Here is a 17,655-nt window from a genome sequence, read left to right as displayed (position 1 = left end):
TGTGCTCTCTCAAATAATGGTTTTTGAGTTATCATGCATTGTTACACTGCTTCCGTCTTTTAATATTCAGAGTTTTTCCTATAAAATCGCTGCATAATTGTGCACGAAAAATGGCTACGTGTTCAGTGCTTTATTTTGGACATTCGTCTTTGTCCTTTATGACAAATTATATTAGTGTTGCCTGTTGCAAACCTGCTTCATCACACAAAGAGCCTTTGTTGTTCACTCAAAATATGTCTGCATAGTTGGCCCAATTATCTCCCCTCTTCTGTCTCATGGGAAGTATGCAGGAATTAAGCCATTACTCTGTTTGATGGGAAAAAGTCAGCAGATATCAGTGCATGCCTCCCCAGCCAGTACTGTACTTCTGATGATGTGCATGATTTCATTGTTAAATTTGCAGCTTCTCAATAAAAATACCGGAATTCAGTGTCATGGTGGTGGTCAAACATTTGTTCTTTTATCTGCATTTGGGTATCCCTTCATCAAGTTTTTTTGCAGTGAGTTTGTTGTGAACGACACAAAATGTTCAGAAAAAATCTTGTTTTTTTCAGTACCTGTGAACCATACATACATAAACTCTTGATTTGGAGAATACCACGGTTTTGTGATATTGTAGCGCGTTTGTCATAGTTGCATGTTTTACTGATAATCAAATTATATTTTCTTATTTGCAGTTTTTTTCCAGAAGGAAACCTCCAAAGGGATACTACGTTCATGGAGATGTTGGTAAGTGAATTGGTATTGGCACTTGCGAAATGTTTTGTGTTAAACCAAAAAATGTTTTCCTTGTTTTATATCAGTTCAAAAGCCACATGGCCTTACCTTGAAACTAAACACTGACTGTGCAAGTGTGCCTCTCTCCTGCTCACTACTACACAGTCCACATTTTAAATTTTTCTAGAAAGGGGTTACTGAAATGCAGCATGCTGGAACTGAGCGTCTTCTTTTCTAAGGAAAATCTGCAGTCAGAAGTACATGGAGATAGATGTTCGTTGACAAAAAAACACTGTGGTGGTAACAATTAAAAGGGCTGTGCTTGGTAATTGAAAACTTTGCTAAATTATTTGCATTTGTATAGCCCAAATAATCATTGTTGTAGCATTGCAATGCATTTTGTGTCTTGGCACCCTATCATGCACATCTGGTAAGGCCATCAGTCTCACTTGTGGTCCACCAGTTGTGGGAGTGATCAGTTTAACAGTAGATTTTAGAGTTACCGTATAGTGGGAGGGTGCTGTATTGTAGTAGTTTTGTAGTAGCGCAAGCTTCTGCAACCTTCGATCACATACAAAGACCATGCACTCAGACTGAGGTGAATGTGGTTTAATAAATGCACACACTTGAATAGTGCTGCTTCAGTGTGTAAAGTCTCTAGATGATGATGGCAGGCCGCAAACTACTGCTACAACTGGTATACTTATGGTGAATTCGTAAATTTATGAAGCCACAACTTATATTCAATTATTTCACTTTGAAAAGAATGCAGGCAAAGTATGAGTTACCATCCATTTATGGAAGATTTGCTGCCCGAGATAACATTTGATTCAGAAAAGGGGGTGGTGATGAACAGAGTGTCTGAATTAAGCAGACCACTCTTACCCAGTCTAAAGATCAGGGCTTGATCCATCACCGTTATTTAGCTCACTGCCCCATCCCAGCTCAGAACCTGGCTATATGCAAATTAGTCTGTCCCTGGCCCAGTGCATCATGGGAACAGGGCAGACCAAACTACCAAGCCAATTCTTCACCAGAAAGGAGACAAGCTACCGGGGACCGGTTTCTGGCATTTCAGCCTCGTCGGCCCGGCTTGCTTGAATCCTGATGGAGCAGTGAGCAAGGGACTCATGTCTGAGTATACCCTGCCACACCTATAGTGGCCAAAAACGATTCAGAAAAGGGGGTCGTGATGAACAGAGTGTCTGAATTAAGCAGACCACTCTTACCCAGTCCAAAGATCAGGGCTTGATCCATCACCGTTATTTAGCTCACTGCCCCATCCCAGCTCAGAACCTGGCTATATGCAAATTAGTCTGTCCCTGGCCCAGTGCATCATGGGAACAGGGCAGACCAAACTACCAAGCCAATTCTTCACCAGAAAGGAGACAAGCTACCGGGGACCGGTTTCTGGCATTTCAGCCTCGTCGGCCCGGCTTGCTTGAATCCTGATGGAGCAGTGAGCAAGGGACTCATGTCTGAGTATACCCTGCCACACCTATAGTGGCCAAAAACGATTCAGAAAAGGGGGTGGTGATGAACAGAGTGTCTGAATTAAGCCGACCACTCTTTCCCAGTCCAAAGATCAGGGCTTGATCCATCACCGTTATTTAGCTCACTGCCCCATCCCAGCTCAGAACCTGGCTATATTCAAATTAGTCTGTCCCTGGCCCAGTGCATCACGGGAACAGGGCAGACCAAACTACCAAGCCAATTCTTCACCAGAAAGGAGACAAGCTACCGGGGACCAGTTTCTGGCATTTCAGCCTCGTCGGCCCGGCTTGCTTGAATCCTGATGGAGCAGTGAGCAAGGGACTCATGTCTGAGTATACCCTGCCACACCTATAGTGGCCAAAAACGATTCAGAAAAGGGGGTGGTGATGAACAGAGTGTCTGAATTAAGCAGACCACTCTTACCCAGTCCAAAGATCAGGGCTTGATCCATCACCGTTATTTAGCTCAATGCCCTATCCCAGCTCAGAACCTGGCTATATGCAAATTAGTCTGTCCCTGGCCCAGTGCATCATGGGAACAGGGCAGACCAAACTACCAAGCCAATTCTTCACCAGAAAGGAGACAAGCTACCGGGGACCGGTTTCTGGCATTTCAGCCTCGTCGGCGCGGCTTGCTTGAATCCTGATGGAGCAGTGAGCAAGGGACTCATGTCTGAGTATACCCTGCCACACCTATAGTGTCCAAAAACGATTCAGAAAAGGGGGTGGTGATGAACAGAGTGTCTGAATTAAGCAGACCACTCTTACCCAGTCCAAAGATCAGGGCTTGATCCATCACCGTTATTTAGCTTACTGCCCCATCCCAGCTCAGAACCTGGCTATATGCAAATTAGTCTGTCCCTGGCCCAGTGCATCATGGGAACAGGGCAGACCAAACTACCAAGCCAATTCTTCACCAGAAAGGAGACAAGCTACCGGGGACCGGTTTCTGGCATTTCAGCCTCGTCGGCCCGGCTTGCTTGAATCCTGATGGAGCAGTGAGCAAGGGACTCATGTCTGAGTATACCCTGCCACACCTATAGTGGCCAAAAACGATTCAGAAAAGGGGGTGGTGATGAACAGAGTGTCTGAATTAAGCAGACCACTCTTACCCAGTCCAAAGATCAGGGCTTGATCCATCACCTAATTTGCATATAGCCAAGTTCTGAGCTGGGATGGTGCAGTGAGCTAAAAAACGGTGATGGATCAAGCCCTGATCTTTGGACTGGGTAAGAGTGGTCTGCTTAATTCAGGCACTCTGTTCATCACCACCCCCTTTTCTGAATCATTTTGTCCACCATAAGCGTGGAAGGGTATACTCAGATGTGAGTCCCTTGCTCATTGCACCATCAGGATTCAAGCAAGCCGGGCCGACGACGCCTGAAATGGCAGAAACCGGTCCCCGGAAGCTTGTTTCCTTCCCAGTATAAGAATTGGCTTGGTAGTTTGGTTTGCCCTGTTCCCATCATGCACTGGGACAGGAACAGACTAATTTGCATATAGCCAAGTTCTGAGCTGGGATGGTGCAGTGAGCTAAAAAACGGTGATGGATCAAGCCCTGATCTTTGGACTGGGTAAGAGTGGTCTGCTTAATTCAGGCACTCTGTTCATCATCACCCCCTTTTCTGAATCATTTTGTCCACCATAAGCGTGGAAGGGTATACTCAGATGTGAGTCCCTTGCTCATTGCACCATCAGGATTCAAGCAAGCCGGGCCGACGACGCCTGAAATGACAGAAACCAGTCCCCGGAAGCTTGTTTCCTTCCCAGTATAAGAATTGGCTTGGTAGTTTGGTTTGCCCTGTTCCCATCATGCACTGGGACAGGAACAGACTAATTTGCATATAGCCAAGTTCTGAGCTGGGATGGTGCAGTGAGCTAAAAAACGGTGATGGATCAAGCCCTGATCTTTGGACTGGGTAAGAGTGGTCTGCTTAATTCAGGCACTCTGTTCATCACCCCCTTTTCTGAATCATTTTGTCCACCATAAGCGTGGAAGGGTATACTCAGATGTGAGTACCTTGCTCATTGCACCATCAGGATTCAAGCAAGCCGGGCCGACGACGCCTGAAATGGCAGAAACCGGTCCCTGGAAGCTTGTTTCCTTCCCAGTATAAGAATTGGCTTGGTAGTTTGGTTTGCCCTGTTCCCATCATGCACTGGGACAGGAACAGACTAATTTGCATATAGCCAAGTTCTGAGCTGGGATGGTGCAGTGAGCTAAAAAACGGTGATGGATCAAGCCCTGATCTTTGGACTGGGTAAGAGTGGTCTGCTTAATTCAGGCACTCTGTTCATCACCACCCCCTTTTCTGAATCATTTTGTCCACCATAAGCGTGGAAGGGTATACTCAGATGTGAGTCCCTTGCTCATTGCACCATCAGGATTCAAGCAAGCCGGGCCGACGACGCCTGAAATGGCAGAAACCGGTCCCCGGAAGCTTGTTTCCTTCCCAGTATAAGAATTGGCTTGGTAGTTTGGTTTGCCTGTTCCCATCATGCACTGGGACAGGAACAGACTAATTTGCATATAGCCAAGTTCTGAGCTGGGATGGTGCAGTGAGCTAAAAAACGGTGATGGATCAAGCCCTGATCTTTGGACTGGGTAAGAGTGGTCTGCTTAATTCAGGCACTCTGTTCATCACCACCCCCTTTTCCGAGATAACATTTGCACACCCGTGGAGCTTCAGCAGTATCAGTTAGACTGGACTGATCTGCATAGTCTTGCGCTTTACTGCTTTTGTGACAGGAGAGTGCTAGACAGCACGAGTTAAACAGTTGAGCAGCAGGTAAAAATCATATCAATTCTCTCACTGCGGTGAGAGCCCGTTATTCCCTGTGGTGATGTTCTTAACCACGCTGTGCAAGAATGCGAGGTACGTCTACGCCCTCTTTTCTCTTTTTCTCATCTCTGCTGCAAACAACTTGGTGTGATGTGAAGTAGTATCAGAATCATTTATATCATAGGTAATCTCAATCACTTATAAAGTGTTTTAATTTGACAAAAGGGTCATTTTCATTTGCTAAGATCTTCTAAACATATCTGGCTGAACTGCTTTTTTACTCAAGGTTCTCGGAGTATGACAAATGCTGTTCTGCAAAATGATTTCTGAGGACGGAAGCTATTTTGTGAGTGCTTTGTGAATGATTACATTGATATATTTGTGTGCGGTGGTAAAAAACAGACTTTTAGTTCAAGCATTACACCTAACTTAAAGATCATGGAAAGGACCACATACAAAATTCAGATATATAATTACACATATGTACAATACAAATATTTCTTAGAAATACACCAAAACCCACATTGGTGCACAGATCAATATTATCTAGAACAACATTTGTTTTACTACTTGATCCCTATGTTAACTTAAAAGGAGTGAGGTAACATTCTGTTGTACTGGCTAATTGAACTGAAAATTAGTGCTTACAATTATATTTATTTCACTAAAGATACAGTACACTGGATTCAGATGTGAAGGTTGTTTGGCATTTGCCAAACCAGCTTAGTTAACCTGGTTCCCTTTTCCTGTAAGAGAAAGAGAGTAAAGGTGCATTAATCCCAGGAATCCTCCAACTGTCCTCATCTGGGTTGGCACCTCTATCCTATCCCAAATCCTAAGGGTGACTCCACTTTCCTGTAAGAGAAATAAATGGAAGACATTAGTTCCAGATATCCTTCAACTGGTACTAGAACCTTCTCTGTCCTCATCTACTTTGGTATTTATCTGTCTCTCATCTTCCATTACGCATCTGTTTTAGAGCCCAGTCTGTTTGACCTCAGTGGACATGCCTCTCTGTGTTTTCCCTTATCCATTCTTTTGGTCCAACCTCTTTTTTTTATGTTACAGTCCTGACTATGGCTTTTTCTTGTACATATTGCAGGCTTCTTCTATGTCTAGTCTGTTACTTCTAGTTTGGGGCTAGTCTTCTTGTTGTTGCACTTGTTACCTGGGAGGTTTTGTAGTTGACCATAACAGCTAGTCTTCAGTAGCAGAATAGTGGTTAGCCCATTGCTGGCTGTGCCGATGTTACTGGTTAAGGAAAGAGAAAAGACCCCTCGTGTTCCAGGGAACAGGGTACTATATGACCTTACAAGTCTAAGGGATATCCCTGGAATGACTTATGCACAATACATTATGGTTATATCACTGTAAGCACACCTGATCCATACCATACCCTCCGGAAACAGGCCAAAAACTAAAATGCAGTGTTAACAATCTTTATTAAAATATAATCGAAAGTATACTCCGTTAAAATTTCAGAAAACACAAATGTTCTGAAAACATACAATATAAAAAACATTTCATACATTAAAAATAGAAATAATTTTCTACATAAATTTCTGAAGAGTACAGTACATTAAAACAAATCCTAGTAAGGTAAGCACATAATACAATAACTCATTACACAAATTCAAAAACAGACAAGAACCCCCATCTACTTTGACCAATTTTTCTACTAATTAGTAGGATCCAATAGCCTTTACACTGATGACATAGCAACACCAGAAATATTGATTTAACATATGGGTGGTGCCTTCTGGGCTTTACTTGGATTCTCTAATATACAGTGCGTCGACGCGTTTCGGTGTTAGTGCCGTTGATATGGTCACACCTTCCTCAGGACAGATTTGTATGGGGTCATCAATTTCATATGACTGGTGTCCTTCTAAATATTAGAAAGATAACCATCAGTACAAAATAGTGTCTCTTCTAAACACGCACCACATTACATTTCTCGGGCATGTCATTAACATTTATGAACTTTTCTCTCTTGAATATGCGAGTACTGCTCATTGCACTTTCAACATGGTCTTTAATCTTTAGCTCAGGATATTTGCAAAATATAACTCATTTCATAATACCCTTCCTTAATTTAGCCAGAAACGAATCTCTTCTGTGGCCTAGCACATTTTGCATTCCAGTAACTTCATATCGTCTGTAAATATAGACATCCGTTTCACTGTCACTTTCACATTATCCTAGTTCTCATTGTGCCCGATGCGTTTTATGTCTCATCATCATGGTACCCATTCCCCTCCGTTGCATTTTAGTTTTTTGCTATATCCAGGAATTTTTTTTCTAGGTTTCCATATATTACTACCCGTAAGACTACTACCCACCTTGATTTTTTGTGATGAAAGATTCTGATGTACACTGCTAATGATCACCTCGGGTATGGATATCAATCTTCCCCCGCTTATTGGTGGATCCCTATTAACCGTGGTGACGTCTGTGGGGATTTAAAAAGAAGAGATTCCTTAATTTCCATCTTAGGAACAAGCCAAAATTGGACTTATGTCCTTTCATATCGCTACCCACCTTATGGTTTTAGGTCGATGTCGCCATAGAGTTCAAAATATTACACGACTAATGTCAGCCGATGGATATTGCAACATTCCCACCTTGCTTGTTCTTTTGTCTTTGATCTAGGGGGGTTTGCAACAGTATCCCATTAATGACCAGTCCCTATGTCACTATTGTTTCCCTGCTCTCCTCCAATCAAAACAGGCTTGCCTCTTACCTCGTTTGGATCTGTGTATATAATGCTATCTTGGTTCGAAGTTCCCTCTCTTCTTACATGTCTGTTACCTTTCTTTTGAAACAAGCATATCTAAATTTAAAGGGATAAAATACCACACAATAACCCATCAGGCAACTGAATTGACAGCATCTCAGCCCTATCGTTTCCACAGGAAAAGGCTTTTAATTCCCCTTTCCATTCCCTTACCTTCTTATTAGAAGGTTTTTAGCGTTTTAGTGCTCCATTTTCCCAGGATTTTATTATGTACACGGAGGCTGTATGGCTGGATGGCTCAACGGGTTATGTGGAACTGGATATGTTCTGGGAAGTAAAAAACATCATTTTATTTTGTCCTATTTTTATCTTTCGGCTCAGCTTTATTGACATCTCATATAATCAATCTCTCATTTCTAGTTTAGAAGGAACGACTTTTATTGTGAAACCCTTCCAACTTTGCTTTTGGTGTAACTAACAAGGGCAGACTGATATCGCATCACTTAACCTTTAACCGTTTACGGTATTAACTCCCCCGTGGCTGTATTTGTTCTATACGCGGGTATTGTTTCATGCTGCACCCAGCCGGATTTCTATCACCCGTTACATTTAAACACATGGCTTAAGGAACAGCCCCTCTCGCTATCTTGTAATTTCAACTTCACATGGAACCCTTCGCGGACTCTCACCTCCACCCTCTACTATTATTTACGGTCTACTGGCTTACGGTTAACTAAAAAAGTTCCCCTGCCATACCTGATTTGTGGCCGCGTCCGTCATAACCTCCGGTCTCTCCCGATCTGATGCTTTAGTTACGGCCCAATGTTTGCCTTTTATGTGACCCATAATTGATTAATTTCTCCCAGATGACGATTGCTGAGTGCACGCTACCCTTTGGTGCATGCGCTATTACTTCTCTTTCGGTCCGGCGCTAACAGCGCCATCTTGGAATGGGGTAAACTTGACTTAGTTAAACACTATTCTCAGGCTGGATTCATGATTCAAATCAGATAGTTTTACCGAGGAATTAAGTTATAACGTATTCCTATTTTGTATCTGTAACCTATCTTCGTATTTACCTCAGAATTTCTTTATTCATTTCGAATTCGGGGGTAACCATTTAACACCTCCCGGTTTTCGACATAAGCTCTCCATCACAGTTATATTGCTTTTTTTGGTTAATCTACCCTGTTACTCCATTTCAAAAGAGAAAGATAGCCTCCTCTCTCAGTAATGTTACTTGGTAAGAGACCTTCTATGGTTCATCACTGGACAAATCTCTACTTATTATAGACAGTAGTTTGCATATTTATTTATGTTTTTTTTATTTATTACCAAGAAGGGCATAATTTGTTCATATCTGCTATAGGAGGGTGTCCCAGTCTTCCCTGGTATTTAACCCGCGTTTTATAGTGTCCAATTTAATCATAAACCACTGTTCTTGTTGTTTTCTCCTCTTTCTACTGTCACCCCTCCTAGTTTGCTCTTTAATCTTTTCTAAAATTACCCATCTTATATCCTTATCAGTATGTTGTTTCTCGTTGCAGTGGCTTACAAGGGGGGCATTTTCTTTATTTAGTCTTATCGCTGATTTGTGCTCGCCTATTCTTACTCTTAGTTCCCTGCCTGTTTCTCCTATGTATGCTTTATCGCATGGGCACAGGATCAGATAGACCAGATTTTTGCTTCTACAGTTGTTAAGTGTACTGATCTTATGTTTTACAGAGTTGATACAAATTTCTTTAGTGACCAAACACTGATCACATACGCTGCAGGTTCCACACTTGTGGTTTCCTACAGCTCTTTGACCTGTGAGAGTGCGTTGGATATCTATGACGTCCTCTCTATATGTATGTACCAGAGTGGAGCGTAGATTTTTATTTTTTCTATAAGCATACAGCGGCCGGGGAAGCACAGTGTCCGCCCCCTCATTGAGGATCTTCCAGTTATGATTAATCACGTTCTTTATCTGATTTGCAATATCTGAAAATTGGCTTACCATGACAATTTTGTCCATTTTTTTTATTTCTTTCCTCATTTTCTAAAAGGCTGTCCCTATCTAAAGTCTACAAAAGCCTGGAGGACCCCCCTTTGAGGCCAATAGTAGCTTCAATAGATTCTTTATTGGAGCCTCTTAGTAAATATGCTGACAGGTTCCTCAAACCCTTGGTACAGCAACAAAAGTCCTATATCAAGGATACGTCAGATATGATTACAAAGGTAGAAGGGTTATATTTTGAGGGTGAAAGAGAATATATGGTGACTCTCGATGTAGAGTCACTATATACAAATATACCCCAACAGGACACTATTGAAGTAATAAGAGGATTATTGGAAGAGACTGAAATCATAGGTGCAAGCAAGGAGTTCATAGTCCAATGTGTATCTATGGTGCTCCTGAATAACATCTTCTTGTTTAAAAATGATTTATATATGCAGCTTAAGGGCACCAGTATGGGTGCTACCTGTGCCCCAAGTTTAGCATGTATCTACGTCAGTGTATTTGAGGAAAAACACATCTATAAGGAGGTCAGCCCCTTCTACGAGAATATCCGTAACTGGGTGAGATTTATAGATGATATTTCCTTCATCTGGTCAGGGACAGAAGAGATCCTTAAGGAATTTCTTACCTGGATTAACCTAGGAGACAACCTTAAATTTACGGCCTCCTACAGTAACACAAAAGTGGACTTTCTGGATATTAGCATTAGGAATAACAACAATACACTTGCGGTTGAATTATTTAAAAAAGAAACTGATCGCAATACGGTTTTGCACTATAAAAGTTTTCAGCCAAAAGGATAACATACCGTTTGGAGAATTTCTCCGTTTAAGAAGGTATTGTTCATCACTTGACGACTTTTATAAACACGCGGAGAACACAAAACAAAAATTTAAAGAAAGAGGATATCCCCAAAAATTGATTAACCACTCTCTTAAGCGGGTTTGCTACTATGATAGGGAAAGCCTTTTAGAAAATAAGGAAAGGAATAAAAAAAATGGACAAAATTGTCAGGGTAAGCCAATTTTCAGATATTGCAAATCAGATAAAGAACGTGATTAATCATAACTGGAAGATCCTCAATGAGGGGGCGGACACTGTGCTTCCCCGGCCGCTATATGCTTATAGAAAAAATAAAAATCTACGCTCCACTCTGGTACATACATATAGAGAGGACGTCATAGATATCCAACGCACTCTCACAGGTGAAAGAGCTGTAGGAAACCACAAGTGTGGAACCTGCAGCGTATGTGATCAGTGTTTGGTCACTAAAGAAATTTGTATCAACTCTGTAAAACTTAAGATCAGTACACTTAACAACTGTAGGAGCAAAAATCTGATCTATCTGATCCTGTGCCCATGCGATAAAGCATACGTAGGAGAAACAGGCAGGGAACTAAGAGTAAGAATAGGCGAGCACAAATCAGCGATAAGACTAAATAAAGAAAATGCCCCCCTTGTAAGCCACTGGAACGAGAAACAACATACTGATAAGGATATAAGATGGGTCATTGTAGAAAAGATTAAAGAGCAAACTAGGAGGGGTAACAGTAGAAAGAGGAGAAAACAACAAGAACAGTGGTTTATGATTACATTTGACACTATAAAACGCGGGTTAAATACCAGGGAAGACTGGGACACCCTCCTATAGCAGATATGAACAAATTATGCCCTTCTTGGTAATATGAACAAATGATGCCCTTCTTGGTAATAAATTTTAAAAAAAACATAAATAAATAAGTAAACTACTGTCTATAATAAGTAGAGATTTGTCCAGTGATGAACCATAGAAGGTCTCTTACCAAGTAACATTACTGAGAGAGGAGGCTATCTTTCTCTTTTGAAATGGAGTAACAGGGTAGATTAACCAAAAAAAGCCATATAACTGTGATGGAGAGCTTATGTCGAAAACCGGGAGGTCTTCAATGGTTACCCCCGAATTCGAAATGAATAAAGGAATTCTGAGGTAAATACGAAGATAGGTTACAGATACAAAATAGGAATACGTTATAACTTCATACCTCCATAAAACTATCTGATTTGAATCATGAATCCAGCCTGGGAATAGTGTTTAACTAAGTCAAGTTTACCCCGTTCCAAGATGGCGCTATTAGCGCCGGACCGAAAGAGAAGTAACAGCGCATGCACCAAAGGGTAGCGTGCACTCAGCAATCGACATCTGGGAGAAATTAATCAATTACGGGTCACATAAAAGGCAAACATCGGGCCGTAACTAAAGCATCAGATCGGGAGAGACCGGAGGTTATGACGGACGCGGCCACAAATCAGGTATGGCAGGGGAACTTTTTTAGTTAACCGTAAGCCAGTAGACCGTAAATAATAGTAGAGGGTGTAGGTGAGAGTCCGCGAAGGGTTCCATGTGAAGTTGAAATTACAAGATAGCGATAGGGGCTGTTCCTTAAGCCATGTGCTTAAATCTAACGGGTGATAGAAATCCGGCTGGGTGCAGCATGAAACAATACCCGCGTATAGAACAAATACAGCCACGGGGGATTTAATAACGTAAACGGTTAAAGGTTAAGTGATGCGATATCAGTCTGCCCTTGTTAGTTAAACCAAAAGCAAAGTTGGAAGGGTTTCACAATAAAAGTCTTTCCTTCTAAACTAGAAATGAGAGATTGATTATATGAGATGTTAATAAGGCTGATAAAAATAGGACAAAATAAAATGATGTTTTTTACTTCGCAGAACATATCCAGTTCCACATAACCCGTTGAGCCATCCAGCCATACAGCCTCCGTGTACATAATAAAATCCTGGGAAAATGGAGCACTAAAACACTAAAAACTTTCTAATAAGAAGGTAAGGGAATGGAAAGCTGAATTAAAAGCCTTTTCCTGTCGAAACGATAGGGCTGAGATGCTGTCAATTCAGTTGCCTGATGGGTTATTGTGTGGTATTTTATCCCTTTAAATTTAGATATGCTTGTTTCAAAGGAAAGGTAACGAACACGTAAGAAGAGAGGGAACTTCGAACCAAGATAGCATTATATACACAGATCCAAACGAGGTAAGAGGCAAGCCTGTTTTGATTGGAGGAGAGCAGGGAAACAATAGTGACATAGGGACTGGTCATTAATGGGATACTGTTGCAAACCCCCCTAGATCAAAGACGAAAGAACAAGCAAGGTGGGAATGTTGCAATCTCCATCGGCTGACATTAGCCATGTAATATTTTGAAGTCTATGGCGACATCGACCTAAAACCATAAGGTGGGTAGCGATATGAAAGGACATAAGTCCAATTTTGGCTTGTTCCTAAGATGGAATTTAAGGAATCTCTTCTTTTTAAATCCCCACAGACGTCACCACGGTTAATAGTGATCCACCAATAAGCGGGGGTAAGATTGATATCCATACCCGAGGTGATCATTAGCAGTGTTCATCAGAATCTTTAATCACAAAAAATCAAGGTGGGTAGTAGTCTTACACGTAGTAATATATGGAAACCTAGAAAAAAAAATCCTGGATATGGCAAAAAACTAAAATGCAACGGAGGGGAATGGGTACCATGATGATGAGACATAAAACGCATCGGGCACAATGAGAACTAGGATAATGTGAAAGTGACAGTGAAACGGATGTCTATATTTACAGACGATATGAAGTTACTGGAATGCAAAATGTGCTAGGCCACAGAAGAGATTAGTTTCTGGCTAAATTAAGGAAGGGTATTATGAATTGAGTTATATTTTGCAAATATCCTGAGATTAGATTAAAGAACATGTTAAAAGTGCAATGAGCAGTACTCGCATATTCAAGAGAGAAAAGTTCATAAATGTTAATGACATGCCCGAGAAATGTAATGTGGTGCGTGTTTAGTAGAGACACTATTTTGTACTGATTGTTATCTTTCTAATATTTAGAAGGACACCAGTCATATGAAATTGATGACCCCATACAAATCTGTCCTGAGGAAGGTGTGACCACATCAACGGCACTAACACCGAAACGCGTCGACGCACTGTATATTAGAGAATCCAAGTAAAGCCGAGAAGGCACCACCCATATGTTAAATCAATATTTCTGGTGTTGCTATATCGTCAGTGTAAAGGCTATTGGATCCTACTAATTAGTAGAAAAATTGTTCGAACTATCTAAGTAGATGGGGGTTCTTGTCTGTTTTTGAATTTGTGTAATGAGTTATTGTATTATGTGCTTACCTTACTAGGAGTTGTTTTAATGTACTGTACTCTTCAGAAATTTATGTAGAAAATTATTTAAATTTTTAATGTATGAAATGTTTTTTTATATTGTATGTTTTCAGAGCATTTGTGTTTTCTGAAATTTTAACGGAGTATACTTTCGATTATATTTTAATAAAGATTGTTAACGCTGCATTTTAGTTTTTGGCCTGTTTTCGGAGGGTATGGTATGGATCAGGTGTGCTTACAGTGATATAACCATAATGTATTGTGCATAAGTCATTCCAGGGATATCCCTTAGACTTGTGTGCCGATGTTACTGCCATCAGTTTTCACAATGTGGACCCTCTCATACTTTGATGTTCCTAAGCTGCAGCATACCGGTTCATCTCCAACCCAGCAGAGAACAGGGAGATGTAATTAGTGTTCTCATTGTCTCATTGTCATTGCCCCTCAACAAGTTAATATTTTGAGAATTCTTACAACCTTCCCAAAATGCATGATGTAACCAGTCTAGATTGCCTTTGCCACAATTACAAAAGTAACTAATTCATTCCATCTCCAGGTTTAGCACTGCATTGAAAATTGTTCGAAATTGGGTTGTAGGTTGAAGGGTGGGGGACCCTTTCTCAAGCTGTAGAATTAGATTCCTATCAGTCTCACCGGTGCAGGGACACCCTTTGGTCTATGGGTTCAGTAAATGAGGATCGACAATGGAGTGGAACAAAGCACAAGTCTATTATATCTCATGAAACAGCCATTATCCTTGTCGGGGTGAACCTCAAAAGTCACTAAATTAACCTGTGCTTCTCCATCTGGTTGCTTGGCACAAAAGCAGTCAGGCTTAACTTGGTGGCAATTTGTAAAGTATTTATGCAGCACACAAAAAGTAATAAAATCCCACTCCAATTTAGAAAAGTAGAGTAAAATTTAATAAATAAAATCAGATCAAAATGATAAATTCCATTCTGTAGATCCAGATATATACATTAAAAAAGATTTTGGTAAATATAGCGCACAAAAGCCCAAAGCGCCACTCGCGGTTATCTTGTTGTGCTAGACTGGGAGAAAGTCAAAATTACAGGCGGACTGCAATAGAGCAGAAGCTGGCTACAGGGACCGAGTTAGTTCTGCTAAAAAAGGTACCTTCTAAAAGTCCAGTTCGCCCTGGAGGAGGCCACGGAGAGCAGGGAAGGTGTCATGGATTGTCGTTGTTCTAGCACAGAAATCCTGTTGGGCATTGCGGATGGTCGTTGCTGGAGCTTTGTATTGGCGGTCATCGCGGGCTTTCAATGCTGTAGTGCGGAGTGCAGAACTTGTGTTGCTAGTCGTCGCTGACGGTCGCTATAGCGCGAAGAGTCCGATCCACCGGAGTTTCATGTTTGCTGACATCACAGGCAGCAAGATCATGGCGCAAATAGGCCAGTTTGCGGTTGCGAAGAGCCCAAAATGTCTCCTTTTCTTCACAGGATGAGCTCAACTGATGCCAGCCAAAGGCCTAGGACTTCGGGAGGCCTCTCATGGGGTTCAGGAGCTCACTCCAGCTGAGGCCAGCAGGGTGCAGGCAGGTCCAGTCATATGTCCAATGCAGCAGGTCAGGTGGTCAGTTGCAAGAAAGCTTCTGGAGCTTGTTACGTCCTTGTAGCTCTGAGCAGGAGGTCAGTCAGCTGACATTTGGAATCACTTCAGGTAGTCTGGGTTGAAGGGAGAAGGTCTATACTTCCTTCTCAGACAAAAGGGCAGCTCTCAAACTGCATGGCAGTCCGCTGGCAGCAGAGCTGTCCTTCTGTAGTAAACACAAGTCTAGGAGTGTAAAGTTGGTTTTAGGGTCCTACTTGTATTCCTGGTGCCAGCTTTGAAGTCTTAGAAACTTCTGGAGGTTAGCCCCCCTCCCCCAGATGGTTCTATAATTCCTTGCCTCTGCTGTGATTCCAGACGTCTGAATTCACCAAAGGGAAGTGTGAAGTTATTTGTATGTGTGCTGAGGCAGCACCTTTTAAATGTAAGTGAGGCTGTGCACAACTCCACCCCTCCCATCCTGCCAACACCCAGTCCCCCTTTCTGACACTGTCTGGGAGAAATACACAAAGGCTAACTGCTACTTAGGCTACCCAGGATACAGGCTACAGGCAACAAATAGTTAGAACAAAAGAATACAACTTTGTAAAAGTGTCATTTTCAGAATTGTAATTTAAAATCGGACATTATCTTTAAAGTTGATTTTAAATTACTATTCTTTAGTGACCAAACATAATATTTCTACTCATTCCCAAACAAAAGTTATCACATAGTAAATGTGTTAAGGTAATCCAATCAGGGATGTGGAATTCCTATAGCCCGACGCCCAGGACATATTGTTTGGGGTCAAGGGCAACAAGTTTTAATGTGTATTTTGTCCTTGGGACAAGTAGGCCCAACCCCCTGCAGCACAAACCCTTTGGCTGCCAGTTTGCAGTAGCACATTAAGAGCCAGGGAAGGGCACTGCCTGAAGCTAAGTTATTATTTGTGTGCCTATTTTGATGCTGTTCAAACTTGTATTTATGGTTCATTAATTGAAAGCCTTTATTATTAGGGTGAGCGCTCTAAGTAAATGTAAGTTCTGACTGCACTACTGACAGTGGTTACAGTATAAAAATGTGTCCTTACGGTTTCAAAGTTTAGCAATATGAGGCTATGCATAATGCTCCCAGAATGCTCTCTGATTAGATGCAACTATTTGCAGAAGCTTGAGAGCAAGATTAATGACTCTTTGCTTTCAATATAAAATGTTCCTAAAAAAATGAAAGCAGGGAAAAAAACCATTTTGCTAAACTCCTGTGAAATTTCAGGTACCGTTTCTTTGCAGCATCATTTAGTAAAATGTGTTGATGTTTGCTAGCATTTCGCAAAAATATTTATATTGGAAAATCAGTGTAACCAGTTTCAATAGGATTATGAGAACCATAAAAATAAACAAACATTGGCAAAGCCAGTAGGTCTGAAAATAGTGGTCAGCTTTTTAGTTTTGCCAATACGTGACTTGTTTTGGCATGGTTTTTGTAAAGCCGTGATGCGAGAGCTGCAGGGCCCTCACCATTATGAAAAAAGCAAAAGATAAATTGGTCTAAAAAAAGCACACACTGCCACATTAGTTACTGCCACTGAACAAAACTACTTTGTGTGCCAATATACTCCTTGTGAAAGAGCTGAATGCCGTCACTCACAGTGAAGCCAGCCGATACAGAGAGAGGGAGAGAACATTTTAATAAACACAAAAGGTTGTGGTTATCGCCAGACCAAATTAGGGGCACTATTATTAAAGAAAGTCTCAAAAGTGCACCCTTGGTATATGTCCTTGCCTTAAGTGCAGCTATATGGCTTTCGTGAATTTACAAGAATTTATAGAAGTAGGGCAAGAAATGTACTCCTGGAAAATATTTGTGAACTGCAGTTTATCATGAGCAAATATGCATGTGTAGATTTGCTCATGCGAAAACCTGAGTGTTTGCAAGGTCATTTTCCCATCAACCACCTTTTTCCCCAACTCTGGAAGAAGGTTTACGGCTGCCATTGTCAGGAGTAAATTTCCAACATTTCTCAGTATGGGAAAAGATTAGAGAAGAGTTGTTGAAAACCCTTAAAACAGGCAAGTTAGTAGATTTGCACAGACTTAAAAGGGCATTCCAACCATGGAACATTTGCTTACCACTACCTTCAGTCCCAGTATGTAGATCTGCAGAAACATGGCAACATACATGGATTGCTAGTATTCAAAAACT

General features: G+C 41.4%; 1 protein-coding gene across 1 annotated transcript in view; it reads left to right on the top strand.

The window, feature by feature from the left end:
- Positions 1 to 17,655, top strand: part of AFG1L (AFG1 like ATPase) — a 562,248-nt gene that overhangs the window by 90,574 nt on the left and 454,019 nt on the right. The window contains exon 3 of the mRNA XM_078648410.1: positions 678 to 729. Within this exon, the coding sequence (XP_078504536.1) occupies positions 678 to 729 (52 nt within the window). The remainder of the gene's footprint in view (positions 1 to 677; positions 730 to 17,655) is intronic.

The sequence above is a fragment of the Lissotriton helveticus genome, chromosome 6 (assembly GCF_964261635.1).
Source record: "Lissotriton helveticus chromosome 6, aLisHel1.1, whole genome shotgun sequence".
In the NCBI taxonomy this organism is placed as follows: Eukaryota; Metazoa; Chordata; class Amphibia; order Caudata; family Salamandridae; genus Lissotriton; species Lissotriton helveticus.
The sequence above is the reverse complement of the archived record's forward strand: the minus strand, read 5'-3'. Positions and strand labels throughout refer to the sequence as shown.